This window comes from Cavia porcellus, unplaced genomic scaffold, assembly GCF_034190915.1.
Source record: "Cavia porcellus strain 051 isolate PalLab524CR breed Dunkin Hartley unplaced genomic scaffold, mCavPor4.1 scaffold_8, whole genome shotgun sequence".
Classification (NCBI taxonomy): Eukaryota; Metazoa; Chordata; class Mammalia; order Rodentia; family Caviidae; genus Cavia; species Cavia porcellus.
The window spans coordinates 93,089,613-93,116,319 of record NW_026947491.1 but is presented as its reverse complement, the minus strand read 5'-3'; the positions used below and the strand labels follow the sequence as shown (position 1 = coordinate 93,116,319).

The window sequence follows — 26,707 nt, the reverse complement described above, 5'->3', positions numbered from 1 at the left end:
GCAATGACTTCTCTCTTTAACTCTGTCATGGTTGTCAGTTTCCCTCTTTACTGCAGATGCCACTTTCTTGGGAGCCATGGCTACGACATTTCATGCAAATAAAGTGCAAATTTAAAAAACCATCCAGTGATGAGTGTCTGCACGCGCTCGCACGGCACTGTGTGTTGTCTGGGCGAGAGCAGCACTCAGACCGCAGCGTCACAGCTTTCTGTCCAGTCAAGACGCGGCCTGTGACTCTCTCTCGGCCCCCACAGGGTTTTCAACTTGGATTTGCAGTCTGACCATACAGCAAAGTTAACAACACCAAGCAGATTCTCACTTTGTTGTTCAGGCAGGAAGTTCGAGGTGGGAGCCCACGGACAAGCAAGGTAGCAGTGTGGATTATAACCGAGAGAAACATGTAGGAAAGGACACGGATGAGCTTTATGTAAATACAACTCGCAGGGCAGCGTTCCTGTCAGGCTTCTAGGGGCAGAGGGTGCCACGTCTGTATCCAGCACCACACCAGGAATTGGAGTCTAACCAAGCCGCCCAGCGACTCGCTTGTCACTGCCCAGAATTCTGCAGGAGCCTGGAAGAGGAAAGCTAAGTACAATATTAATAACCTCGGCGTGCCACACATCAACCCTTGGAACGTATTGGTGCCATTTCTGATGCCGCACACGTCACCATGGCCACTGTGTAGGGATCCTGCGTATGACTCAGGGGGAACTGTTCCCTGTGCAGAACCACTGGCCAGGGATTCAGGCTGGAGCGGTGCACCTGGCTGGGTGCAGCCGAGAGTCCCTCACCCTTCCCAGGAAGGAGAGGGAGCCTGGCACAGAGGGGAGGGGAAGGGAACTGCAGCGTTACCCAGTTGACAAGCTGGGTTAACCCAGGCCAGGTACTAAACCTTCTTCCCCAGACCTCGTCAACGGCAGAGAAGCAGCCAGCGGCCACCTTCAGAGGGGCACTGTTCTAAGAAGGTAGCAGCACCTGTCTGGCGTGGTCCTTTCTAGCCTTGCGGGCCTCTGCGGGTTTTGGGGGACTGGTTGGCTGCTCACGCAGGCTGGATCCACAGGGCTGCACTGTCCCGGGTGACAAGGTGGGAGAGAGGCTGTGGCAGTGGGCCCCCAGTGCAGTGAGTGCATTTCACTCCCACTGTAGGACACGGCGGGCCTCAGGCAGTGGGGCTGTGGGTTCTCACGCCGTTCTAGGGAGAGCAGGGACCAGGAAATATTTGCTGCACACTCTCAGAGACCACCACAGACGGAAACACGCATTTTAAGAAGAGGAAACTAAGGTAGAGGGATTGTGTCATCCGATCAGGGTCGCACGGCCAATGCACAGCTGTGGAGGACACCAGAACAGTCTCAGGACGGGGCAGGAAGAGCCCACCAGCGCAGGCCACAGGCTGAATCAACACAGCCTCCGCGCTGTCTCCTGGGACTGTCTCCTGGGACTGCGCCCCGGGAGGGCAGCCAGGGCTGCGGGCTGCGGCCAGGGGTCTCCCCGGTGTCTGGCCCGGGGGGGAGCAGGAGGCGGTGTGTCAGGGGTTAGGGGTGAGGGCCGCGGGCGCTCGGGTGCGCCCAGCGTGCCACACACGCTTCCTGCCTGGTGGGCAGCAACTTGGCGAGACCCTGCCGGGAAGAAGGCAAGAAAGAGCGAAAGCAAAAAGGGAGGCACGGGGTCAGTACATACGCCTTTGGGGGAAAAAGTCCACCCCGAGATTCCTTTTCGCTTTTTTGCCCCCCTTGGGGGAAGGCAGCCTGGCCAGCGGGCGGTGGGCGGCCCTGCCCCGATCCCCCCGGGCTCGGGCGCTGTCATCACCCAGGTCCCGGAAAGCTCCGGCCCGAGGGGTCCGGAAGGCCTGCGGCGGCCCTGCCCGGCGGCCCGGGGCCTGTCTGCGCCGCGTCCCCGTGGCCCTGCTCCCAGGCGCCGGCTCCGCGGGCCCCTCAGCCTCGGGCTGTCAGGGCGGCCCGGGGCGGGAGGAGGACGCGGCCCACCCCGCCCGCCTCCCGCCGTAGCTGGGCCTGGCGGCGCGGCGACGCCGTGCGGACGCGGCCTACACGAGACAGCGGGACCCGCGCGCCGCCGCCGCTTGGGCGCGCCGAGGAGCCGAGCCGAGCCGAGCCGAGCCGAGCGCGGGGCCCACGCGGGGAGCCGGAGCGCGCCCACCTCTCCTAGCCCAGGCGGGTGGGGAAGCCGGGCCCGCTGCCCGCCCACGTCCACGGTCCCCGTTCCTCCGCATCCCCGATCCCCACCCCCACTCCAGCCCCCGATCCCTGCCTCCGTCCGGGGATCCCCGCCTCGGGTCCCCCGAGACACCCGCCCGCACCAAGCTCCCAGCCCCGGCCGCCCCATCCCGGTTCGGCCCCGCGCACTCCGCCTCCCCCTCCCCGCCCCCATCCTCCCGTTCCCGCCCCCCGCTCCCCGCCCCCACCCTCCGTCCCCGCCCCCGCCGCGGCTGCGCGTCCCGGTGGGCGGGGGTGCGCGGCGCCCTCGCCCCGCCCCCGGCGCTCGCCCCGCCCCCGGGCCGCCCTCGCCGCCCGCTCAGCCCCGGCCCGGCCTCCGCGGGGCGCAGACCGCGCGCCGGCGCCCGATGCTCCCGATGCTTCGCGAGCGCCGCCGCCGCCGGTGACCGCGCAGCCGCCCGAGCCGCCCGCCGCGTCCCTCCCGCCGCCGCCCGGCTCCGCGGACATGGACGGCGCTGCCGCCGTCGGCCCGGGCCCCGACGCGGGGACGGGCACGGGGGCGGAGGCCGGCGCGACCGCAGCGCCCCCCGAGCCCCGGAAGCCGCAGGGCGTGAAGCGGCACCACCACAAGCACAACCTGAAGCACCGCTACGAGCTGCAGGAGACGCTGGGCAAGGGCACCTACGGCAAAGTCAAGCGGGCCACCGAGCGCTTCTCGGGCCGAGTGGTGAGTGGCGCGTCCACTTGTTCCCGCGTCCCGCCGCGCGCACGCGTGGGGCCCGTGGTCCCGGCGCGGAGCGGGGCTGAGGGTCCGCGGACGCCGTGCACCTCGGGATGGAGGTCCGGCCCGCGGCCCGCGGTTCCGACCGCACTTTGTGCACAGCCTCAGGGTCACCCGCAGCCCAGGGCCACCCCCCACAGGCTCCCCGTGCCCTGCGCGGCGGGCGGACTCCTGGGCGCTTCAGAGAGGAGCCCGAGGAGCAGAAGTGGGGGCGCCGCGGCGCGCCCAGGGTGGTGACAGCGCGCAGGACAGAGGGCTGAGCCGCCCGGGGCAGGGGGAGCCGGCGGTGCAGACGCTGCCGGCCGCCACAGGCGCTGCGGGCGCAGACCTCGGCTGCAGGGCTCCTGAGTGGCCGCAGGGTCTGGCGGCTGCCCGGTGACAGCGAGGCCTGCCAGGGTGCCGGGCCGTCTGCACTGCCCCGGGAGCTCGGCGTGTCCCGGGTCGTCCTGTCTGGCCCCAGCCTGGCTTATTTTCCTTTCTGCCCAGCAGGCCCTTGAAATCCACACTGCCTGTGGCTGGAGAGTTGGGTTCAAAGCGCCTGACGGCTGCAGAAAGATTTTGTGCGGTGTGCCGTGGAGAATTGTTGTTGTTTTTATTTAAAGCACATCAGATGTATTTTAATCGATTTGGAGTCTAAGTCAGAAAGTAATTATAAAACTCTTTAAGGGCACTTGGGTGGGGTGGATATTTTGGGGCCCAGAGTCGCCTATAAACCTAACAGATGGCCACAGGGAACAGCAAAATGATCTGTCAGAGGAAGTGCTGGTGTTGACGTTTTCTTTTGCATTTGTGCAGAGACAGATCTGTGGAAAACCGAGTGCTGATTGCCTGTGAAGTTCAGCCCCTAAATTCTCAGGAGCCACAAAGCTAGACCCTCCCTGATTTTCTTAGGTGCACTGTTTGAGTTGATACGATTTTATCGAATAATTTGCAAAGTTTATGATTAGTTCATTAGCAGTGTGGGATGTTGCACCTTTTATTTTAAAGCTGCCCCGTCTGTGGCAAGCAAGTCTGGAACGCACTCTGGGCTGGTTGCTTTTGGGTGGGTGGGTGGGGGGTCATCTGAAGGGATGGTTGCAGGGATGTCTGGCGCCCTGCGGCCTGTGGCGGAGGTGGAGAAGCGTGTGTGTACCTCATTCATACTTTTCTTTTGCAGCCAGACTGCTCAGGCCGAATGTTGAATAGGAAAAGCCAGGCGTAGCTCCCCACCCGCCTGCTCCTGTTGTCTTAATAGCTGTTGAAGAACTGTGCTGGGAAGTGGAAAGTGGGATAATGAGAACCAGACCGTGCTGGGAGGCGCAGGTTGCAGCACAACGCTTGTGAGGGGTTGAGTGGGAACAGGGTGTGTCTGGGATCTATCTGCAAAGGGACCCCAACATTCGGTGCTGGGAGCCCCTGGAGTTGCTTAAAAGTATTTCGCGGTAGAGGCCTTCTTGAGCTTCCTCGGGGCCCCGGGTCCATCGGTGTCCTGGCTTGGATCTCAACCCAAGGTAGAGGACTGGCCTGGAGGCAGGAGCCTGCCTGTGGCTTTGGGTGGGTCAAGCCTCGCTCTGTGCGGAAAGCGGGCACATTCCGTCAGGATTTCGTGGCACGGTCACCAGAGGGCGCTCGGAGAACGACAGAGGCGCGTTTCTCAGCTGGCCGAGGAATGGGCTCTGTTATTGTCTGGTCCTCAGTGCACTTTCCCATTGTGCTGGTAATTTCAGCAGAATCTTGTCTCACTCAAACATGATGTAAAGATTTTGAAGCTGGCAGCAGGTCCAGGCCCAGAAATTGGCAATTCCTGGACGGCTCTTTGTGTCCTTGGGGCTGCAAGCAGCTCCTCCCGCCTGCACAGATTGGGAGGCCGGTTTGCCACTCTGCTCCTGCTGAGCAGATGGCCCAGACTCCAGGAACAGACACCGTCAGGTGGAAATTTCCTGCGCCTGGCCGAGTAGAAAACAAACAAACAAACAGAAAATGGGTCAGCAAGTTGATCTTGCCCAGTGCCTGGTGGTGACTCAGGGTATGTCAAGGGCAGCACAAAATTTTCATGTGAAGCCTGAGTGTGGAATTTTCTTCCGGTTCCTGCATTCCCAGCTCCACTGAGCGGACTCCAGCCAGCCGTGGCTGCCCAGGTGGAGTTCTGGGGGATGTTTTAGTCTTGTTTTGCACCCGCTTGTTTTATAGCTTCTCTCAGTAGGAGAGGCAGGTGCTGGGTATCAGCTCCCTGGAATGCTGGGAAATCAGCATCTCCGTGGATGTACAGGCTTGACCCAGAGAGGAGAGACTCACAACAATGGGAGTGTTGGGGCTTAGCATGGCAAATTGGGGTAGTCCTTAGGAATAAGCGCTGGCATAGAACATTACCTTGGTGTCCGGTAGACACAGTGCTGAGAGGAGCGTGGAGTCTGGGGCGTGGAGCTGGCCCTAGGTCCAGGGTTGCTAGTGGGGAGATGATCCAGCCCAACCTGGCAGAAAGGCAGAGCCCTGGCTTGCGTTCCATCCTTGACTGATCCTTTCTTTGCTGGCTATGGAGCTTTGAAACCCCAGCTCTACTAATAATGCCAATTTCTTGGCATGAAATAATCTGTAAGAAGCCTCAAAAGGGCAAATGAACCATTTTAGCTTCCTTTTCTAGTAAGCTTTTTATCCCAACTCCTTTAGGACTTGATTTCGATTCTAAGACCATCAGTGGGCAGGATGCACTGGACACTTAGCCTTGTGTTGTGCAGAGAGACCTAGGTGCGGTCATCAGCTTTTTGGGGTAATTAGACCATGGTGCCGAGTAGTTAGGGAGGGGTGCGACCATCAGCACCTTCCGACAGGACCGAGTGTGTTTCTGAAGTCTTGCACGTGGGCCCTGTTTATTGCAGCACCTTTGTTTGGCTGCAGCGTGGCAGGGTTGAGCCTCTGGGTTATTTTAGGTCTATGCTTTCCCTGAGCCAAGCTCCCTGGATTGTCAGTATGGCCACACAATGCATTGCCAAAAAAGCCCACACCATTTTTTGGGAAGAGAGTTCATGGGACCACTTCAGTGTCAAAGGCCAAGTTCAGCTTCCTCTGCCGCTGGATTATTTGGACTCTGGGTGGGATCTGGGCTGGCAGCAGCAGCAGACCCCTTGGATGGACTGTGGCCCTGGCCACCAGAGTGCTAGCTTGAGGGCAGTGAGGCATCTTTAGTTACCACACCACAAGATATGACTGGAAGTGGGTGTTTCAAACATGGGTCCCCAGCTACTCATCCTCGCGCTGGACAGCTGTCCAGGGTGTGTGTGTGGGGAGTCGGCCAGCTGACCTGTTAAACTAGAGGCTGTCAGGGCAGGGCAGGTGAGGTGCCCCGTGGTAGAAGCCTGGGTTCAGTGTGCAGGAGACCTTGGTGAATGTGCCCTCCAGAGATCTCCTCCTGTGATGAAAAAGTAAGACAAGGAAGTGGTCAGTGGCTTTTCTAAGGTTGCACAGCTGGTGACCGAGCTGCGTTGCAGAAACCTGATCCTTGGTTTGGAATTTTGTAGCATTCATGTGATGCCTCTTTCCTAAACAAGGCACGGTGCTGGCCGCTAACGAGCTCCTTTCTGGCAGCCATGGATGGTGTGTACCTTCAGATGCTGCACGGAGTCTGTGGGGTTTGGCATTGATTTACTCCTCTCTGCCACTCACCTTGTCCCATGTGCAGTAGGACCTGAGGGCTTCGGTCAGTAGCTAAGAGGTCTCAGCGACTCTGCTGTCCAGGATGCAGTCAGGACAGCGGCTGCCAAGTGGGCTGTAGTTCCCTGAGCCTCAGCTCCTCAAACACAGTCTGAGGCGGGGAGGAGCTCTTCCCCGGGCGGTGTCACTGCTCCTGTGGCTGCTGCCAGCTGCCGTCTTGGAGGTCGTGGGCGTCGCTCTGTGCCTAGTCCTCTGCAGACCCTGGGCGTTACGAGGTGTGCGTGCTGGCTAGAGCCCGTTGGCACAGGGAGAGAAACAACTCCTGTGGAGATGGGAGGGCTTGCTGACGGTCACACACCCAGACCGTATCCAGCTGTTCTGTTTGGAAGTCCACTGCTGGATAAACCGAGGCCTTTCCTGATGCTGTACAGCTGGTTCCTCCAGATGTGTACGTGATCCTTCACCACCAGTGCGGTCTTAGTTGCTTTCTTGGGACAAAATACCTGACACCCACAAGTTAGAGGAGGAAGGGTTTACGCTGACTCACGGTTTGTAGAGAGTTCGGTCCTTAGTTGTCTGGCTCCAAGGCAGGGTGGCGCGCAGTAGGAGCAGCAGTCCGCGGCAGGAGGGCCCAAAGCAGCGTGATTTCCTCCTTTCCTTTTTCATTCCGTCCAGGCTGCAAGCCTATTGGTTGGTGCCACACCCAGGGTGGGCCTTCTGCCTTCAGTAAATGTATCACTCACACCCAGAGCTGTGTTAGAACAACCGTAGGACTAATCCAGCATCAAACAGCAGGATCCAGTCAGTCCCCAAAGGGCCACCTATGAGCGTGGGAGGCTTTGGGGGAAATCCAGATACAAACCACGACAGGCATCAGAGAGGTGATTCTTCTCTGGGCGGGTTCTGGTTACCATTGGGACGGGGTCGCGCAGGAGATGGGCTGTGGCCCACTGAGTGGGTTTCTGCCAGCCAAGAGGAGGTCAGAAAGATGGCCCGGGCTTTGGGCTTCAGGAGATGGAAACGTGCAGCAGCACAGGCAGAGGGCAGATCACTGCTGTGTGTTTGGGGCCGGGTCGGGTAGACGGTGGAGTTCATACTGGGTGCAGTCGAGGCAGAGTTGGCGAGGCAGGATGAGGACAGTGGTACTGCATGTGCCGGGCACATGTTCACTGATCACAGCTTCCTAAGCAACTTGCCATCATGCCATTTTCCAGATGGAGAAACTGAATCACGAGGGGTTAGTCATCCTGCCCAAGGTCACATGCAGCAGCAGGGCCAGGGTTTGGACCCCCTGTACTTGGAACCACAGAGGCCTTGATCCTGACCTCTTGGAGGGGCCTGTCCTGGGTTCTGGTCACAGTGGGGCTCACACTGTGGGTTTAGGGTGCTGGCTGGGAGCAGGGAGCTTTCTGCAGGAGTGAGGTGAGGAGGTCAGGACCAGAAGCCAGTGGGGCGGGGCAGTGGCTGCCTGGTACGCCGCCTGCCCACTGGACTGGGTGTGCTGGAATGAAGCAGGGCAGGGGCTCCACCGGACACACACTGTGCTCTTTGTTCCCTGAAGTGGGGAGCTGTTCCTTCCAGGCCTGCAGATGGAAGTGACCCAGTCTCCCAGGACGGCTGGATCTCACTTCCAGCGGAGCAGCAGGAGGTGAGCGGCTGAGCCGAGCTGCACATCTATCTGCTTGTCCTAGCTGTGTCCCGCATGTCGCCTACATAGCTTGGTAGTTCTGACACCTTGCTGAGCGAAGTGGGTGCTCACCAGAGGCCAGCAGGCCAGGCCTGGGGTGGACACAGTGAGTGAGGCGCACTGCGCTGCAGATCATCATCCCTGACCCTGGGGCCCTGTGGATTTGTTGGGGAGCAGAGAAACGGCTGGAAGTGGGTGGCTGGTAACAAAGCAGAGTCTGCGGAGGACAGAGGCAGACCCTACCAGGCACGAATTCCTGTTCTGCTACACTGGCTCCTGTGCTTCTGCGGGAGAGACATAGATCCCGGGCTTGTCGGGCTCCTGTCCTCGGTGGCTCTGGGGCCAGACTGCAGAAGTCTCATCTGTCTCCTGCACATGAAAGTCCTGGAGCCTGTGTGAGTTATGATTTGTGAAGTATCTACCCTAGAGCAGAGCTATTTATCACCGAGCTGGCCCAGACGACACCAGCGGGCGCAGGAATGGGGAGGTCTGGGCCCCAGCACGGGAGGGGCCGGGCCAGCTGACCCACCCGCCGGCAGAGTCTGGCTGACCGATAAAATTCCCTGGAAGCAGCCCAGCAGCAGCCAGATGTTGGCTTCCCGGCGAGACGCCTCGGTAAACTTTCAGCTGCGTATAAAAAGCCGGGGCTAGGCAGGTCCGCACTGCATCCACCCGAGGGAATCAGGCGCATTTGTAGGCAAGGCTGCATGATTCGTGAGAGCTTGAAGAGAAACAGCCTGTCTGTACGTCCATCTGTCTATCCATAGCCCAACGGAGGTGTGAAATGCCATGCATCTGTTTTTCTTAGGGCGTGTTATCCAGGACCCACTGTCTAACTTTACTTTTGTAAAGTTTATGGAGCATTATTTAGCAATAAAGAGAAACAGAGCACTGGATAAGGCTGCGAATGGCCGGGTGGCTGTGTGGGGTGTGGGTTGGCTCAGCTTGGAGTGGGCAATGAGGGTGAAGGGGGGACCTGGGTGTAGACCTTAAGCTGCAGTTCTGCAGAACTCTTCTTTGGGGGCGGGAAGGGGAAGGCAGTGTCCTGCCTGCACTGGTGGAGGCAGAGAGAGAACTGGGCCAGGCCCAGAGCACCTGTGTCCGCGCCCCCCCCACCCCATAGCTGGCCGACGGCGGCCTATCGCTGCCCTTTAACCTCCATTTCCTCCTGCTGTGCCAGCTCTGTGGACCACGCTTCTCTCAGCAGTTGCCAAGGATGCCTTGAGACCCCATGGGCAGAGCCTACCGCCTGGCATCTACATGCAGCAGGCACACAGTAAATGCGCCAAGGCCCAGCTGGTCTCAGCTCCTCCCTCTTCTGGGCTCTCACGCACCTCCGCTTCACCTGCACTGCAGGAAGACGAGACATACTCGGAGTCAGGCGGGGCCAGCTCTGCAGAGGGTGCCTGCATCTGGGCCAGGACGGTGGGACACTCAGCCTGCCCCCGAGATCTCGGCTCTTAGTTGTGCCTGTGGGTCAGTTGGGGTGTCCCCGTGGCCTGACTTGGGCTCACATCCTGCCCTGCCACTCCATGTGGACGTGTCTTAGGTGAGCCCGGTGCTTTCCCGGGAGCGTCTGTGCCTTCTAGAAGATGCACCGACCAGCTACCCGCCTTCCAACTGGGGGAATTGCTCCCGGAAGTCGGATTGGCAAGCGTAGAAGGTGCTGAAAGCTGGAGCTCCCTGGCTGTTTCAAGGGTGGCCTTGTGTCCCGTGCCGGCCTCTGGCTCACTCTCTCTGGACACACACACATGCACGCATTCGGGGACCCAGTTGCTGGGCACAGATGTCAGCATTTGCTGTGTCCCTTGGAGGTCCTGCCTGGTCTCTGGACCCTCCTCTTCGTTCTCCTGCCCCAGCTCTGTCTGGAGCTTCTTCCACCCACAGATTACTTGTGTGTGCTCTACTGTCCTCCCTTTTGGGAAGGAGGTGGGGTGCTGTCCGCCTTCCCGCCCACTGCAGCTTGGTCTGCAGGGTTCTCCTGGCAGGAGTTTCCTCGAAGACTGGACGTGCGGAGAAGGCCCTCATCACCCCTCTCCCATCGAGGGTGGCCAGGGCTGGAGGGGGGCCGCACGGGGCCTGTCTCCAGCCGCTCTGCCTTCCTGCAGTGGTCTGGGCCTCTGCTGGGCCTGGGGTGCCAGCCCCTCCGGGAAGCCAGGGACCAGCCGCGCTGCACCGGGACCAGGCCTGCAGCCATGCAGCTCTCCAGGCCGCGGCGCCTGCAGAGTTTCCAAATATTTCTCCTCGGGTTGTAAATCAAACACTTTAAGAATTGTAAACCGGCTGGAGTGCAGAGTTAATGTATGTCTGGAAAAAGCACCATTGTGATTTGCCTTTTAAACCCGAGGAAAGAATTCTTCTTGGTTTACTTTTGCTGGGGATATTGAAGCGTGCAGGGAGAAGGCGCTGGGAGGCGGCTGCGGTAGGTCCTACCCCTTTCTCCGGCGGGTGGGTGCCGGGGTCCGAGGCTCCTGCCTCAGCCTACACTCTCAGCTCTTGGCTGCATGCCGGGAAGTCTCCGAGTTTAAAGATGTTGGCTGCTGAGTCCTGTGTCGGGGCAGCCCCAGCTGGCTTCCGTTCTTCTGTTCCCTTCTTCCCTTCCTCTGTTGAGCCACTGTCCTTCAGGTGGCTCAAGGGCCACCAAGGATTTGATGGCAGGGGAGGCTGCATTCTGGAGGCTGTGATCACAGCACCAAGTTGGAGCCAGTGTGTCCAGGATGGTGGCAGGGAGATAAACGAGCTGGGGCAAGGGGAGCCAGAGCCCTGACTCAGTTTTTCCAGCCATGAGGCCTGGGGTCCTTAAAGTGGTCCCTGGGTGCTCTCCGGGAAGGAGCTGTCTTGGGAGAGTGCAGGTTTTGTCCTGTCAATGTCCTCTGCCACTGGCACACCAGCATCCTGGAGTGATGCTCCGGGGGCATGGGGCTGGCGCCACCTGTGCTGTGTGTCCCTGTGCTCACAGGAAGCACCAGGAAGAGCAGACCTCATGTCCTCCCTGCGGGGAAGAGGGGAGGGATGGAGCCCGAGTTTGTGCTGTAACCTCTCCAGGGCTGGAGCTTAGCACGACCCCATGGTGTGATGTGGAGAAGGCTGCCAGCTTCGCTGTCATCTGGGAAGTGTGGGTGTGGTCGCTGCCTCCCAGGACGACAGTGGTTCATGAAGGACATTGGAAAATTGTGCAGCTGTGCTGGTTCTCAGTGAACGTGAGCTGTGCTTATCAGAGTTCAGGGTCCACCCCATGCTGTGGGTGACTGAAGAGGGCACTGCTCTTTCCTTAGCGGCCCAAGAGTTCATGGGCTTTGCACTGGGTCCCCATGAGACCGGAGGCTCGTGGCTGGGGATCTGGATCTTCGTGAAGATGCCGTGGTGCTGCACCCAGCCAGAACTCAGTACCACAAGAGCTTAGTACTGAGCAAGGACTCAGTACCTAGGGGAGAGCTCAGTACCCAAGGAGGAGTCAGTGTCATGGAGCACTCGATATCAGAGTGGGTTTGGTACTAAAGAGGGCTCAGTACCTAGTGAGAATTCAGTACTCAGTGAGGGCTTAGTACCCATGAGAGCTCAGTACCCTGGGGAGAGCTCAGTAACTAGGAAGGGCTCAGCATCAGGGAGGACTTAGTACTAATGAGAGCTAAGTACCCAGAGAAGAGCTCAGTAAAGATTCAGTACCCGGAGAGAGCTCAGTATCAGGGAGGGCTCAGTACCCAGGAAGGGCTCAGTATCACTTGGTACCAGAGAGGGTTTGGTTACCCAGGATGGGCTGGGTACCCAAGGAGAGCTCAAGTCCTGGGCTCCTGGCCCTGGTGTCACCCGTGGTGTCTGACACTCTCAGAAGACCCCGAGACAGAGGCTGTCGGTGCCCCTGCTGTGCCACAGCTGCAGGATTTGTATGTGGGGCTCAGAGAGGCTCCCTGGGAGGCTGCAGGAGGGAAGAGAGTGAGCTCTCTTCCCCTTCCCTCTTCCCCTCTCTTCCCACTGGTCTCTCTGGAGACCAGTGCCCAGCTCCTGGCAGTTTTGTGTGTGGGGTGAGGTGCCCATAGGGGGAGCCTCGTTTTGTATCCAAGGTAGGCTGGTGGAGGGTGTGGCTGGGTGTGCAGCCAACTGGGAGCAGAAATCCTGGGAGGAGAATCTGCCTTCCTGGACGTGTGACGGGGTCACAGCGGAGGGAGGACCCTGGCCCTAGCATTCCTAGGTGCCCGAGGTACTTGCTGAGTGGCACTTCCTGAGTGGCAAGTGGGCCGAGTACTTCCCTTGGCAGTGCTGGATGTTGAACCTAGAGCCCCTGCGTGGCAGGCAGGTGTGCGGCCTCCGAGCTGTGCCCCAGCCTGGGCTCCTCTGTGTGTCTGTTGCCTTTGAACCTGTGTGACTGTCCAGTGAGTTTGCAGACAAGAAGTAGAAGCTTGCAAGGGCGAAGACACATGGCTGGGACCCTGGGCTGGGCTGCCCGTCTTCAGTGCCTGGTGCCTCTGCCACTGGCACACCAGCATCCTGGAGTGATGTGGCTCCAAGTGCAGAGAAGCTGTCTTTGTGCCTCTTTGGGAACTTCGTTCCATGACTACAGCCATTCTCTGGCTTCCACAGCTCTGGGGTTTGTTTATTGCCTGGCTGTTGAGTCAGACCTTGCCCCAGGGCACAGTGCCTTCCCTACTGGTGCTTAGACAGAGAGGGTTTCTGCGCCTGGGCTGGGCCAGGCTGGTCTCGAACTCATTGTGTAGCCCAGGCTGGCTTTGAATTCATGGTGATCCTCCTGCCTCAGCCTCCCAAGTGCTGGGATCACAGGTGTGCGCTGCCCCACCCTGCTTCTGTGTTTTGCTCACTAGAACAGAGCCTGGCTGACAGGTACAGGTGCCCTGCATGCAGGAGTGACCCAGGGGCTGTTGTGCTAATCAAGTCTCAGGAGGTAAATATTCCAGGGCGAAAACCCAAGAAGAAAAAGAAATAAAGAAACAAAGGTCCCATTTTCCAGGAAAAACACCATTTTTATGAATCCGGATGCAGCTGAGATGGGGAAGGTTTATTTTCCTTGCAGCTGAAGGATTCGGGGACCAGGCAGGATTCCTTGCTGTTTTAGTCTGCTGATTTTTTTTTTTTTTTTTTTTTTTTTTTGTGCCAGGACCTCGTGCTTGCCAGGCAGATGCTTATGCCTTTGAGCTAAATCCTCAGCACTTTTTCTTTTGCAAACCACAAAGAAAACAAAACACAAAAACTCTCCTCCCCTCTCTTCCTCTGCTTCAAGCAGAAAAAAAGCGCTTGCTTCTTAAAACAGCTCCTGAAGGAAAAAAATTCTATGCTAAATATTTAGCATTTCTCTCGTGGCAGCGCAGTCTGAATTCCTTTGAGCCCCACAGTGAGTTCTAATTTTGTGAAATGTTTGGATTAGCCATCAATTTCCGGTGGAATTTAGGAGGCTTGTACTCATGCTTAGGCTGAAGCACAGAAATCTCATAAAATTAGCAGTGTCTCGGCCCAGTGGGATGTCCTAGCCGAGGACAGAGTGACCATCAGCACAGTGCTGGGAGAAAGGGAGCTCGTGGGCAGCTGGGCTGGGCTTGGCAGGTGGGCAGCGGCGAGTTCTTTAGCTGCAGTCCCTGGGGCCTGGCCTTGGTGGTGCCGGGAATTCCAGCCCAAGCGCAGCACCCGGGCCTGAGCTTGTTCGTTTAATTCCCAGATCCAGGGAGCAGGAGAGCAGCAGGGAATCTGGCAAGTGGCCTGGGAGCTCTGGGAGACCCTCTGCCGCACACCCTTCCTCCCTGCCTTCTCCTGGGCAGCCCCTGCCTCTCTGTGCACCCACAGGGTCGCCTGAGGCTGTGAACACCCATCGTCGTGAAATAAAACAGAAAATTCAGTTTCTCAGTGTCTAGAAGTTGCGTGTGGCTGACAGCTACCAGGGACAGTGTGAATGGACACTTGTATCCTCACAGGACATTCCACCGGAGTGCCGTGTAGACGTGGTTTCCTGAAGGCAGGGGCTGGTTGCACCCGTTGCTTGGCATCTTATTGCTGCTACCTGGAAGCTGCCTCTCGAAGCCTTGCACTTCGTTTGCTATCTCTGCAGTATGCAGGATGGCACTTGGCTCATAGCAAGCACCAGTTACAGGCTTTTTGAACGAATGAATAAAGTTGTCTTGCAGTTCCTGACCCAGATGGGCCATTTGGAAATGCACCATGGGTATGTTCAGAGCTGCCACTGACAGGGCTCCTCTGTGTGTATGGGGTGTGCAGTAAGTGTCAGGCCTTGCTTGGAACTCCAGAGGTGCACTGAAGAGCCGGGGGAGGGGGCTCCTTCAGTTAGGAGCTCATCTAATGGATGGCTTTTAAATTTGGGGGCAGGTGGCTCTCTGGGTGCCCCTGTGAAAATGTATTGTGCTTGGCAACCGCCTTGCATCGGGGTCAGTAGGGCTGGGTGGGCCTTGGGGGGCTCCTGATATTTTCTGAGGTTCAGCTGAGCAGCACAGCCTTCCAAGGCTGGGGAAGTCTGAGGTCTGCGCCTTGAAAGACACAGCTGTGGGCCCTGGGAAGCTGGATTGCAGCATCTTCTGGGTATTTGCACCTCTTTCTTAGCCCATACCTTCTCAAGTGCTAACCGGAGGGCTCTGAGACCCCAGACTTTCAGATTGTACTGGCAGGTTGAGGTCTCTGTCCCTGTGCCTTTTGTGTAATGTAGCAACACCTACAGGGCAAGTGGTGCCCGCGTGTATCCGTGATCGGAACGCACCCTCGTGGTGTCTGTGAGAGCTGCACACCTCTGTTAGTCCACTGGACAGGTGGATAAACCAGGCACAGGGTGGGAAATCTCTTAGCAGGTTCACATTGCTTCTATGGAACTCAGACCCTGCACTGCCAGGGCACAGCTGCCCACAGGCGCTGGACTCTGGTGGCTGCCCGTGATGCCCAGGGTGGCTTTCCTGCCAGTTTCTCGAGCCACGTCCAGGTGTGGAGTGGGGGGTGCCTGGGTAGAGGCTCCACACGGGTAGACACTGCAGGCTCAGGACTTGACAGGTGCCCACCTCAAGGGTGTCACCCATTCTTCAGTGGACATTGGCCTGCCATGTGGGAGTGAGGGGGCTGGGGAAGAGTCCACTGCTGCGTGAAGGTGAGAGCCATCACGGCCCCCCACTGATGGCTCAGGTCTTCTCCGGGCCTGGCCATGCTGGGTGCTGTCCCCAGGGAGGTGAGCTGCCCCTTCCTTGGCCCCAGCAGGGTCCTCCCTGCAGGCTGGGTAGGGCTGGCTCCCTGGACTCTGTCGCATCACTGGCCTCCCATAAGCCAGTACCTGGCTGTTTTGCTTTCCAGGCCCCAGTTGTGGTGACCCTTGTCTGCTTCAGGGAAATAATTCCGGCCTGCAAAATTGACTCTCTGGGGGCCACCGCAGCACACTGGGAGGGGCTGCTCTTCCTGGGGTGACCCGAAACGGCCTCGCAGAAGAGGCGACAGCTGCTTCCTTTCTCCCGGTCCCAGCCCACTCCCCGCTCTGACCCGTCCTTCAGCCCCGTGGTCTGACGGCCTCCCTCACGATGCTGACCCGCATCACTGCCCCGGGTCTGTCCGTCAGCAGGAATGAACGTGGCAGCAGCCAGCGATCCGGGCGTCTCCTGTGGGGAGCGGGGCGCTGTCCGGGCGTTTCCCCTGAGCTCGGTGGTTTCTGTTGGCTCTGCTGAGAGTGAGCATGGGTCTCAGATCAGCCTTTTAGCCTTAAAAGACGAGGACGGTGTCACAATTTCCCGACCCTGAAGGGGAGGCTGAGGTGTTCTGTGACTCTACAGGTGGAGGTTGTGGTTCTGCCTATGTGGACCTGGCTGGGATGGGGGAGCAGCAGGGATCTCCGAGTCCCCCCTCGTTCTCCTGCCGTGAGCTGCAGTCAGGGAAGAGCCAGGACGGTTAACCCGGGGCGTTGGCTAAGGGGAGACCCTGACGGGTTAAATAGGGAGCTCTACGTATAATTGGGGGGAGTTATCAAAGGTCAGCTGTTTGAGAAGCCGTCCTCCTAAAAGCTGTGGGCGTTTATGAAGGACCTTTTTCCTCGGGGGACGCACACTTTCTTGCCTTGTTAAAACGGAGTCCTTGAAGACAGCTGACATCTTTTCTTGTCATCTGTGGTAACTTCCTAAATGGTCCTCAGCGCTGTGTTTGGGAATTTTTCTGTCTGCTACTTATGGTTTATCCTCTGCCTTATCAACTTGTGTTCCTTTTTGTGACCTTTCTAAATGATAAAGATCTCTTCTGCCCTGTAGCAGAAATAATGCAGGCTCAGCACTACAGATTCCCCAGGCGGAAAAGTTAAAGGAGGGTTAGTCGTCCTGTCACACCTCGATTGCTTGAGGCAGTTTCTAGCCCCCTTTTTCCAGCTTTGTTACAGACTGGCTATTGCTGAGCTTGTCGGAAGCATGTTAGTAGGCAGCTGTGGTGTAATCCTAGCCCTCCGGGAGGCTGAGACAGGAGGATAGTGGATTTGACACGGCCTGGGTAATTTCACAAGACCCTGTCTCAAATAATAAAAAAAGGGGTGAAAATGTAGCTCAGTGTGAAGGTTCTGGGTTCAGTCCCTAGGACAAAGGGAAAAAAAGATTGCATTAGCAGGAAAGGTGGGAATGGCCATGTGTGCAGGGCTCAGGGTGTGGGTTCTGTAGCATTTCTTCAGTGGCTTTTCTAGGGGTTCTGTCCCTTCCTCGTAGTCTCAAAGCTGAAAGATTACAGTCAAGAGTTTCATTTTCTCAGGTAAAAGCTTGAGCCACCTTGCAAGGAGGGGCCCGGCCAGTGTCATCAGTTAGCATGCGGGTGGCCTGGCTGTCGTGACCCCAGGTCAAGGGCATTTCCGAATGTGCTGCCTGTTACTTGTGTTTAGGCAGTTTTGGAATTGAGGACCTATTGCTACCTTTGGATAATTAAAAGCAGAAAAAGGAAAAAAAAAAAAAAAAACCAGACTACCTCACCTCAATCATCTGGATTGCTCGAGACACACTTTCTAACTCTTGTCGGGGGAAGAGGTGGGATTGAGCCCCGTCTTCAGCCTGCCAGCCCTGGGCTGTGTTGGAGCATCAGTCTTGGATTAATCCTGAGATGGGTTCAGAGACACTTGAAAGCAGTTGTGTTGTTATTGTCTGTGCATAGCTTACATTTTATGACCAGCTGGAGGGTGCAGGGAGCATAAATCTCAGGCCGGGCCGGCTTATTTTACCTCTTTGTCTTTTCCGCAGATGGGATGTTCACGTTCGAAGTGGGCCAGCTCCAGATGTCTGCTCCAGGATGTGGGAGCCCGTTAACCAAGGGGAAGGGTGCTGGGGGCAGAAGGGCCATGTCTCGAAGCACATGTTTTCTGAGAGGAGCATCTGGGGCTGCGGGTGTGGTCGGCACATCGCAGAGCGCGTGCTGGCGGGGTCTGACGTTTCGTGGTACAGTGATGGTTCTCGTGCAGCACTGCCATCGAGGCAGGGCTGGGTCCCAGGAGGCACGCCCCTGTGCAGCTGCAGGCTCCCACTTTCCTGATCGCTCCCCAGCCAAATTCTCCACAGAGTCTGATCCGTGCCACAGCCAAGCTTGCCTTTCCCAGGACTTAAACTCCAGAGTCAGGAAGCCATGCCACATCAGGGCTTGGGTGGTTCTTGGCCACCACGTGGTTCTGTGGGCCGTGGCAGTGGTGTTGGGTTGGGACTTGGGTGTCAGTTTCATGACCTGTGGGGACTTGGGTGTATGTTCCCTGTTTGGGGTTCCATTTTCCTGTCTTGCAGAATAAACAGGCAGTCATGTGGTGGGGGCATTGGATCCACAAAGCAGGGTTATTTGTGGCACCCATGAACTCTGGACTTACCCTGGGGTGCAGAAGCAGGGTAGAAAGGTCATGTGAATCAGGCTACTCTGAGTTCCTAGGCCAAGCTGGAGGCAATGTGGGTGCATGTGCAAGAAGGGATTCTTCTTCTCCTGCTTCTCCTCCTCCTCCTTCTTTCTTCTTCTTCCTCTTGAGACAAGGTCTCACTATGCAGTTCAGGCCGGCCCAAAGCTCATTTCATAGCCCAGCCTGGTCTCAAACTTGCAGTGACCCTCCTGCTTCAGCCTCTTGAGAGCTGGGCAGGCGTGCACCACCACGCGGGGTTAGGGAAGGGATTCTTGTAAGCACTGAGGACTGATGAGATTTGTCGTATTCAGTCCAGTTCAGCTCAGCACACTCTGATTGACCGTCTGCTGCAGTGCCCAACTCTCTCCCAGAGGTGGCCACACACAGGGCCAGGCAGTGATGTCTCCTTCCTGGCAGCCTCTGCCCCCAGCGTGGCCTCTATGAGCACTATCCCTCTCGTTAGTCCCCATCGATTATGCTTCAGTAAGTGGTGTGCAAGTTGTGTAGGTGTGAACATTATTAGAGAACATGGCTTTGTGCAAAGGGCCACGTGATCCTTATGGGTCCTTCCCCCCACAAAAAGCCAAATCCCACAATTCCTTAATGTGATGCTATTGTCGTTTGACAGGAAATAGTAAAAATTTCACCTGGATGGGTCCTGAAGGTGGCATCTGGGTTGGAGGTGGCCAAGGGCAGTGGTCCCAGGGCAATTTTTCAGAGGTGTGGCTGAGTGGAGGTCATGAGGTCTGCAAATAGAGCAGTGGAGATGGCCTGGCTTTTTTTGGGAAGGGTCACAAGTCCCTGAGCAAGGGAAACACAGTCAGCATGAGGGACCTGTGCTCGAGTGCTGTGTTCTGTGAAGGACTCTCACTGGGACAGCCTTTGGGGTGCAGGAAGCGCTCTCCATGGCCAGCCCTAGGGCCACAAGCCCCATCTATCACACGCATGGGGAAGGCAGGGCGAGGTGCCTTGAGCCACAGCCAGCAGGGAAGGGCCAGTCCTGGGAGCAGAGTTGGGGTGTACCTCCTGGTGCGGGGCGCTGAGTGCTAGGCTGGGAGGAGGCCTAGCCTCTGCTGCCCCTTCCGCCTGGATCGGGGGCAGCCTGATGGGTGGGCTGGGTGTTGCTTGCTGGGGAAGGATGCATGACCCTGTGGCTGAGGACACATTCTCGGGCTGCCCAACAGAGGTGACGAGGACCAGCAGGGAGGCGCTTTGAGAGACAGAAGAGGTTTAACAGGGAGCTGGGAAGAAGACTTCCGTTTGGGCTGAGGAGGAGTGGCGATGGTGAAGCCTTCCTGCCCGGAGATGTCCCCATGGCTGGGGTTTGCAGAACCTTGCCATGCCAGGCGCGGTGCTGGCGTGGCACGGGGCGCAGGAGTGACGCCGCTGGGGTCAGCAGGAGGCGGCTCCTGTCTGTCGGTCAGGTGCTGTGGGCCGATTGCCCACCTCCCTCAGGCTCCATCTGCGCTGGAGAAAACAGAATGCTGTTGTCTTCATGAGAATTTAACGAGTGAGAGGCGGAGAGGTTTAAGTGTGGTGCCAGCCCTGGCGCACGATCAGGGCTTGCCAGCGGCCAGTGTTTAGGGTCACTGGCATTGATCGTGAATTAGCATCCAGTTCCCCAGAGCGGACAGTCTGCATCCGAGATACAGGAAGTTCAGGGACAAATGTGGAGCCAGAGCTTGAGAGTAGCAGGTCAAAGAAGAGCTGGCAGCTGGTGGCCAGTGTGGGGGCCAGTGTGGAGGCACCCCACTGTGGATTTCTATTTCCACTTGGGGTCCAGTTTCACAATAGCGTTTCTGTGCATCCTGTGTGTTTGGACCGCCCAGCCCTGAGATGCCCCAGTGAGCAAGACAGAGGTGGCCTCTGGGCCAGGAAAGCTTGCAAATCATGGGGAGCCAGGGGGTGCATGGGGACCCCAGTGTGGATTGCGGGGCGTGACGTGGGGGCCTGGTCAGGCCTTGGGATGGACATGGCAGGGTTGGTCAGTTGGAAGAGATGATAGGAAGTGGCAGAGAAAGTGACTGGAGCAGATGTCCAGGGGCATGAGCACTGTCCCCTGGCTAGACTGGCCCTGGGGTCCCTGTGGTGACCACAGATCCCTGACCCGGTCTCCCCCAGGGCAGGAGCCGAGCACTGGGTCAGCCCCCTCCTCCTGCTTAGGCAGCCGGAGATGCCTGCCTGGGGCTTGGGCTGCTGCTGTGACAGGCGTCCCCAGCAGGTGTGTGCAGCGACACCTGGGCAGCCAGTGAGCGTCTGGACAGATGCGGCAGGGAGCACGGGGTGCAGCCAAGGGAGTAGCCGGAGCTCCCTGGACAGTGAGCAGGGGGCTTCCTGTGCACGGGCTGAGGGTGTGCACCACTTGGCGTGACTGCCTTGGCGTGACTGCCTTGGCGTGACTGCCTTGGCGTGACTGCCTTGGCGTGCCCATAGCACCGTCGTGCTTAAAACAGAAAATACGTTGGAAGGCCTTGCCCTTGCTTTGATCTGCAGCATTTCACCCCCCGAAGAAATTCAACCCCTTGTCACCTTCGTTCTTCTCACCTGGCCCTGGGACCACGCGTTTCCTTTCTCTTTGGAAACTGCCTTTGGCTTCTGAGACTTTGCTGTCCTCTGTGCTCATTCCTGGTCCCCAAGGCCAGTAACTGAGCCTCGGCTCCAAGTGAATTAAAGACCAGCATGTGCAGCACATTGAGAAACAGCAGGACCAAAACTCAGGTCAGGCAGCAGGAGCAGGCGCAGGCTTTGCAGTGGACCAAGGTCCCGGCGTGGCTGTGAGGGCCCCGCCCTGCCTCCTGGTGTCCGATGCGGTGAAATTGGGTGCGGGCTAAGGAAGCCTGAGGTAATTTTCCAGTGCGCTCCGGGGAGTCTGCCACTCCCAGCTCGGTTATTAATCCTGCAGCAGTTCCGGCCGCGTGCTGCTGGTGCCTGTGCACGAGTGAGTAAATGTGAGTGAACCTTCAGCGGCAGCTTCGGGTCTGCCGGACTCGGCCCGTCATCCTTCCCAGCGGCGGGGACTCAGGGCTGCGCTCTTGCAGTTCCAGGATTGCTGTTCACACTGTGAACTTGGCCCTGAACCTTAGCCTCCCGGGACTTGGTTTCCCCATTGGTCCAGTGAGGAGGCGGTGTGGAGCATTTTAAAGGCTCGAGGCCCCAGCAGCCACTGACCTCAGCGACACCGACCCACATGCTCTGTCATCTGCGTGGCCAGGGGGAGGACGTGTGCCGTGGCCTCCTGCACCTGAGGTTGCACCGTTCTCATCCTTTGCCAAGGGGAAACCGAGTCCGTGACCCGGCTTCTGTGCACTTCCCCTCGGCCGCATCTCTGGCCGTGCTGGGAAGACTGAGCACTGGCACTGCTTTCCGAGCAGCTCCTTAGGTCCTCCTGGGTTCCGAGGTCCATAAATGTAAGTGGCTGGACTTTAGACTGCACCCTGCACCTTCAGAAGTCCTGGGTTCTCCCTTTCCCACCGTTGTGCCCAGGAGAAAAGCGGCTGCTCGGGTTTGAGGTGCTGATCTGGGTTGAGTGTGGCTTCAGGGAGCTTGAGGGACAAAAGTCAGAAAGGCACAGCTCAGCAGTCCCAGTCCTTCCAGCCCCTCTGCGAATCCCCCGCTGCTCTAACCAGGCCCTTCCTGAGCCCAGGTCACACCAAGCTGTCAGGGTCACACAGCAGGGCCTCCCCGGCCTGCATCACCTCGTCCTGGGAAATCCCGGGGGCAGATGCCCCATCTGCCAGGAGGGAGTCACCTGGACCACGACACCTCCTGGGGAAGCGGCTGTTTCTCCTGCCCTCTGTGTAGGTGGCAGAGGATGAATTTGTGCTGAAGCTGTCAGATGTGTGGTGCCCATCTCTGTGTGCTGCCATGTGACCTCCCTGTCCTCTGTCCCCCACCCAGGGAGCAGGGTGGCAAGCTATTGCCTACCCTGCAACAGATGGCCAGCTCAGAGAGTCTGGGTGCCTGACTCTGGCTGGCACTGGGAGGGCTTCTCGGTGCTGACTTTCTGCTGGCCTCCGTTCCTTCTTGCTCGGTCAGCTGTGGTCACTACCTTGTGTTAAGCTCCAGCTCTGTCTGCTGAGATTTCCTAGTTGTGGCTCCTTCTGCTTGGAACAGAGCCATGCCAGGAGGGGTGGTGGGCGCAGCTGGAGAGCAGAGACTGTCTGTCCATGGAGGTGAAAATGTCGCAGCTCCACTTCTGAGCGTGCCTGGCCCAGTGCCACACTGATCTGGAGGACTGAGGACCAACTTAGGGAGAGTATTTATGTTTTTTGTGTTTTGTTGTTTTGTTTTGTGTTTTGAGACACAGTCTTGCTGTGTAGTCCAGGTTGACCTCAACCTCACAGCAGTGCTCCTGCCTCAGCCTCCTAAGTGCTGGGATTGCAGGCTGGCGCCTGGCAGAAGGAGGATATTCTCCGAGCCTCTTACAGGTGAGGGGTGCAGGTGGCTGGTGGCAGGGAGGAGGGGGTGTCCCACGGAGGGGAAGGCAGCTCTTTGGCATTGATGTCTCTTCCTGAGCCTGTTCCTATCTTGGCTCTTGGCTGCCAGCCCACTCCTGTCTGGAAAAAAAAAAAAAAAACACCCAGGTAAAGGCAGGACTTAACAGGATGGGGAGAAAGAGGAACTGGCTGGGGCCCCAGGACTGGGCATCCTGGCACCTTGCAGGGTGCTGTCCTGAGTTGGCTGGGGTCCAGCCCTCGGAGAGCAGGGTCATTGAATTACTTCGGGGCTTTGCTTGCCACAAGGCCTTCTGGGTAGCATGGCCAGATGACTTGGGCCGAGGCGGTGAGGGAGCCGCTGGCTGGCAGTTTGGGCCAGAATGGTGAGGTAGGGCGACTCCACGTCCCACACTGCGTCCCGCTCCCAGGGAGCACAGGAAGCCTGGACACGGCCGCCTTCTTGGTGTGACCCACCTGGCCCCTGAGAGGGGGATTCTGTCATCTTTTGTGCTGCCCCCCATGCCCTCCTCCCTGTACCCCAGCCCTGGCTGGACTCGGCCATCACCTGGAATACCCCAGCTCTGGCCCTGTTTTATTTTTGTGGTGCCTCAGTTTTATTATCTGAGTAGGGAGGTTGTAGTTAGGACTCAGTGTGACTGAAAACCACAGCGAATGTTGAAATTTAGAAACATGAATCACAGTAAAAGACACATGGCCACGAATGTCCCTCCAAACGCCACCTTCCTCTGGGCGTGCTCATCCCAGGTCTGTGCTGCGTTCTGAAGCTGCCCCGGAGCCCTCTTGCCTGAATGTCTTCAGTTCTGGCGTGCTGGATGTCCTGGGGTCTTGAGCTGATTGGAAGTGCTTCCCTTTCATGGTCACCTTGACTTTGGGGAAGAGCCAGAAGTTGTATGTGCCAGATCCAGTGGAGAAGGAGGACGAGGACCCCGTGTTGTGATTTTATGGGGCTGCCTTTCCGTGGCACTTTGATAGCTGCGTTCACTATATTTTTGATCACACCTCATGAAGACACTCATGAAAGAAGACCTCCAGAGCTGCTTCAGACAGCAGCGAGAGATGGGGTGCACATGTCTGCAGTACGAGGAGGGATCTAGAGGGAGATTCCCGGGAGTGTGCCTGTTCCCATAAATCTGAATATTTACCGCATACTTCGATCACTGCGTAAATGTCAGTGCTGCTACCCTAAAGAATCCTGCCAAGGGCATGAAGACCACTGGGCATCCCAGCCCAGGACAAAGCAGTGAGACCTGGTTCCCCGGTGTGGTGCCTGCACCGGCGATGCTGGCTGACGTCCTAGAGACCTTGCTGGAGACGCAAGAGTCCCGGCCCTGCCAGACCTGTGGATCGGGTCTGCACTGTCACAAGACGCCAGGTGCCCCAGTTCCAGGTCCCCTGCCCGTGGGTGGGTGGGGGCAGCAGAGAACAGGGTTGCCCTGAGGGCCTCGCAGACACACAGTCTGGCCTGCCCTGTGGCCCCCGGGACAGCCAGCTTTCATTTTCCTCTGTGTTTGCCTCGTGCCCGGATCCGGACGGCCGAGGCTGTGTGTGCTGCGTGGAGTGTGGGGAGCTCTCTGGGGTACGAGGTGCTGTGGGGCTGTCACACCGTAAGCATGGCCCAGGCTCCGGGGCACCGCATTCCCCAGCCAAGGCCTTGTGTATAGTCAGTGCCGTCTAGTGAGTGAAGACCGTGTGCTGGCACTGACGTGATTTCCATTCCTCACCAAGAACCCCCAGAAGGAGGGCTGGTAATCCATCAGACAGATTGCGAAACTGAGCCCTGCGAGGGTCTTCTCGCCTCTGTCACCAGGTGCTCTGCACCACAGCAGCCCTGCAGGACAGCGCGGCCAGCCGCTGCAGAGCGGGAGCATTCTGGTGCTTTTTCAGAGCAGAAGAAGAAACGGCCAGCTCTTGGGGCGGGACAGGTGGCTGGCTGGGTCCCGCACTTCACCCAGAGGCTGAGGCTGGCAGGGCTGAGCACACTTCTTAAACAGGCAGATTTCACGGGGTCTGGGCTGCCCTGGCAGCTGTGTGCAGTTTACACATTAAATAGCGGGTGGCCGTGTTTAAAAGCACCCCGTTTTACAAGGCGTATGGCGCTGTCTGGCTAGGGCGCGTTTATGGAGGGGCCTGGCACTGCGTTGGTGCAGACACGCGTCCGGGCCTGGCTCGCTCTGGAGTGTGACATGGGACGGGTGCCCCACGACGTGGGTTTCCAGGTGGGTGTGGGGTTTATGATGCCTGGTCTCCTCCTCCCACTTCCGCTGTTCTTTGCAGAGGTGACAGCGAGGGTGCCTGGCCAGGAGCTCCCCGAAATAATCCTGTCCACATGTGGTTGGTGGCCCCTGGATGGCGTGTTTTGTCATTGCAGGTGTGATTTTTGCTTGTGGCTTGAGTCTCTGTCCCTGCCTCCCACCTCGAGGGCTGGGTGGAGCCAGGCCACACCCTTTGTGACCTGGTGTGGGGTTGATGTATGGAGAACGATGAATGAGCTGTCAGAGTCCGGGAGGCCGACTGGGGACCCTGTGCCGTTAGCCGAGGGGGCTACACTAAGGAGGCAGGCGGGTGACCGGGGCGTGCTGGGGGTTCCAGCTGCCTCCCCGCCTGCCTGGGCCTGGACTCAGTCCTGTGATGACCTAGTGGTCTCTGCTCCTCTGCTCCTCACTGTCCCCGAGTGGGCTGGGAGGCGCACCTGTTTGCCCTGAGGCAGGAAGGAAAGCCGGAAGGAAGGTTCTGCTTGGGGGACATGTGCTCTGAGTACCGAAGGCTAATAGTTATTGAATGGGGACCTCCAGCCAGCGCTTGGACCGGTGCTCCTAACCATCAGGCTGCACTGCCTCTCTGTGCCCGGCTCTGTTGTCCTTCGGCTCCATGATGCAGGTGCCCATTTAGGAGCTGCATTTACGGCTCTCCTTGTCCTTTAAACCACCCCAGCGGTTCTTAGCAGCCTGGGTCCTAGGGACACAGCCCTGATGCAGGGCAGGCAGATGGAGAGGAAGGATAATTACAGCTGGCCTGACATGCCCCTGGGGGTGGCGCCAGGAGGGCACAGAGGTCTGCGGTGTGCCAACTCTCAGTGCAGGACTGTGCCATGCGTCGTGTGCTTACCGAATGCCAGAGCTTGGGTGGCTGCTGTTAGGTTTTCTTGGTTTGTCATCACGGTTTCTAACATCTGTGCTCTGACCTCACACTGTACCTTTAAAATGGGGAGCAGAATGGGCCCCCTGACATCTTTGGTGGCCAGTGGATCAGAGGCAGAAGTGAGCACTGGTGGAGGGACAGCCACGATGGTCATCACTGCGTGGAGGCCTTTGGGTGTCCGCAGCGAGTGGCTTTGGTTGATTTTCGGTCTGCCCTCTCCATGCCTGTGGAAGTGTCCCACAGCTGCTCCACGCTTGTTGGGGGGACCTGAGGGGGGCTCATTCCCAGCCCCTCCCTCCCTCCCTTCTTCCCTCCTTATTTTGCAGTGAGGTCTCGCTGTGCAGCCCAAGCTGGCCTCAAACTCACTGTGTCCTCCTGTCGTAGCCATCTGAGTGCTGGATTGTAGACATCCTTCCCCGCCTGGAGTGGGCTCCCCTGGGGGTGAAAGGCTGTGTTCCTGTGCCATTTGACAGAGGACCATCTGGGGACCCAGTTCAGGGGCTGTGTCATCAGAGGGCAGCAGCTGCCCGTGGCCCATCTTCTTTGGAAGAGGGATGCAGGAGTTGGTCCAGCAGCCAGGCACACACTCCACAGCCCCTCTGTGCTCACTGCCTGCCCCTCCAGCACCAGATGCCCGGCCACAGGCCTCCCCTGGATAAGATAAAGCCTCTGTTCACGGAGGAGACCCTGTCTACCTGCAACTCGGGGCTGCTGGCAGGCTGGGGTGGCCCTGAGCCTGGCCGCATGGTGGAAGGAGGCCGTGGGGTCCCAGGCCCGGGGTCAGCCATGGTGTAGGGGAGGGCAGGGCCTCCCTGGGCCCCTGAGATGGTGAAGTGAGTGCGAATGACCCCACCTGTACAGAGACAAGAGGAACAAGGACCCTGATGGGAGAGGGCGAGGGGGGCAGGGCCCAGGGAGCGTCTGTGCTTCCGGAGGTCAGCGGACAGCCAAACCAGCCACAGCCTCCCAGGTCCTATTGAGTCACAGAGGGACAGACTGGGTTTGAGGAAGGCACAC

At 58.3% G+C, this 26,707-nt stretch overlaps 1 protein-coding gene across 3 annotated transcripts in view; it reads left to right on the top strand.

The window, feature by feature from the left end:
* Window positions 1-2,548: 2,548 nt before the first annotated feature.
* Window positions 2,549-26,707, top strand: part of Nuak1 (NUAK family kinase 1) — a 57,467-nt gene continuing 33,308 nt past the window's right edge. The window contains exon 1 of one of the 3 annotated variants that reach the window (XM_063255506.1): window positions 2,549-2,901. In XM_063255506.1, coding sequence (XP_063111576.1) covers window positions 2,680-2,901 — 222 coding nt within the window. In that variant the 5' untranslated portion in view covers window positions 2,549-2,679. Of the gene's footprint in view, window positions 2,902-7,444; window positions 7,464-22,421; window positions 22,523-26,707 lie in introns of those variants that run through there. The other 2 variants (XM_063255507.1, XM_063255509.1) reach the window with 2 other exon arrangements.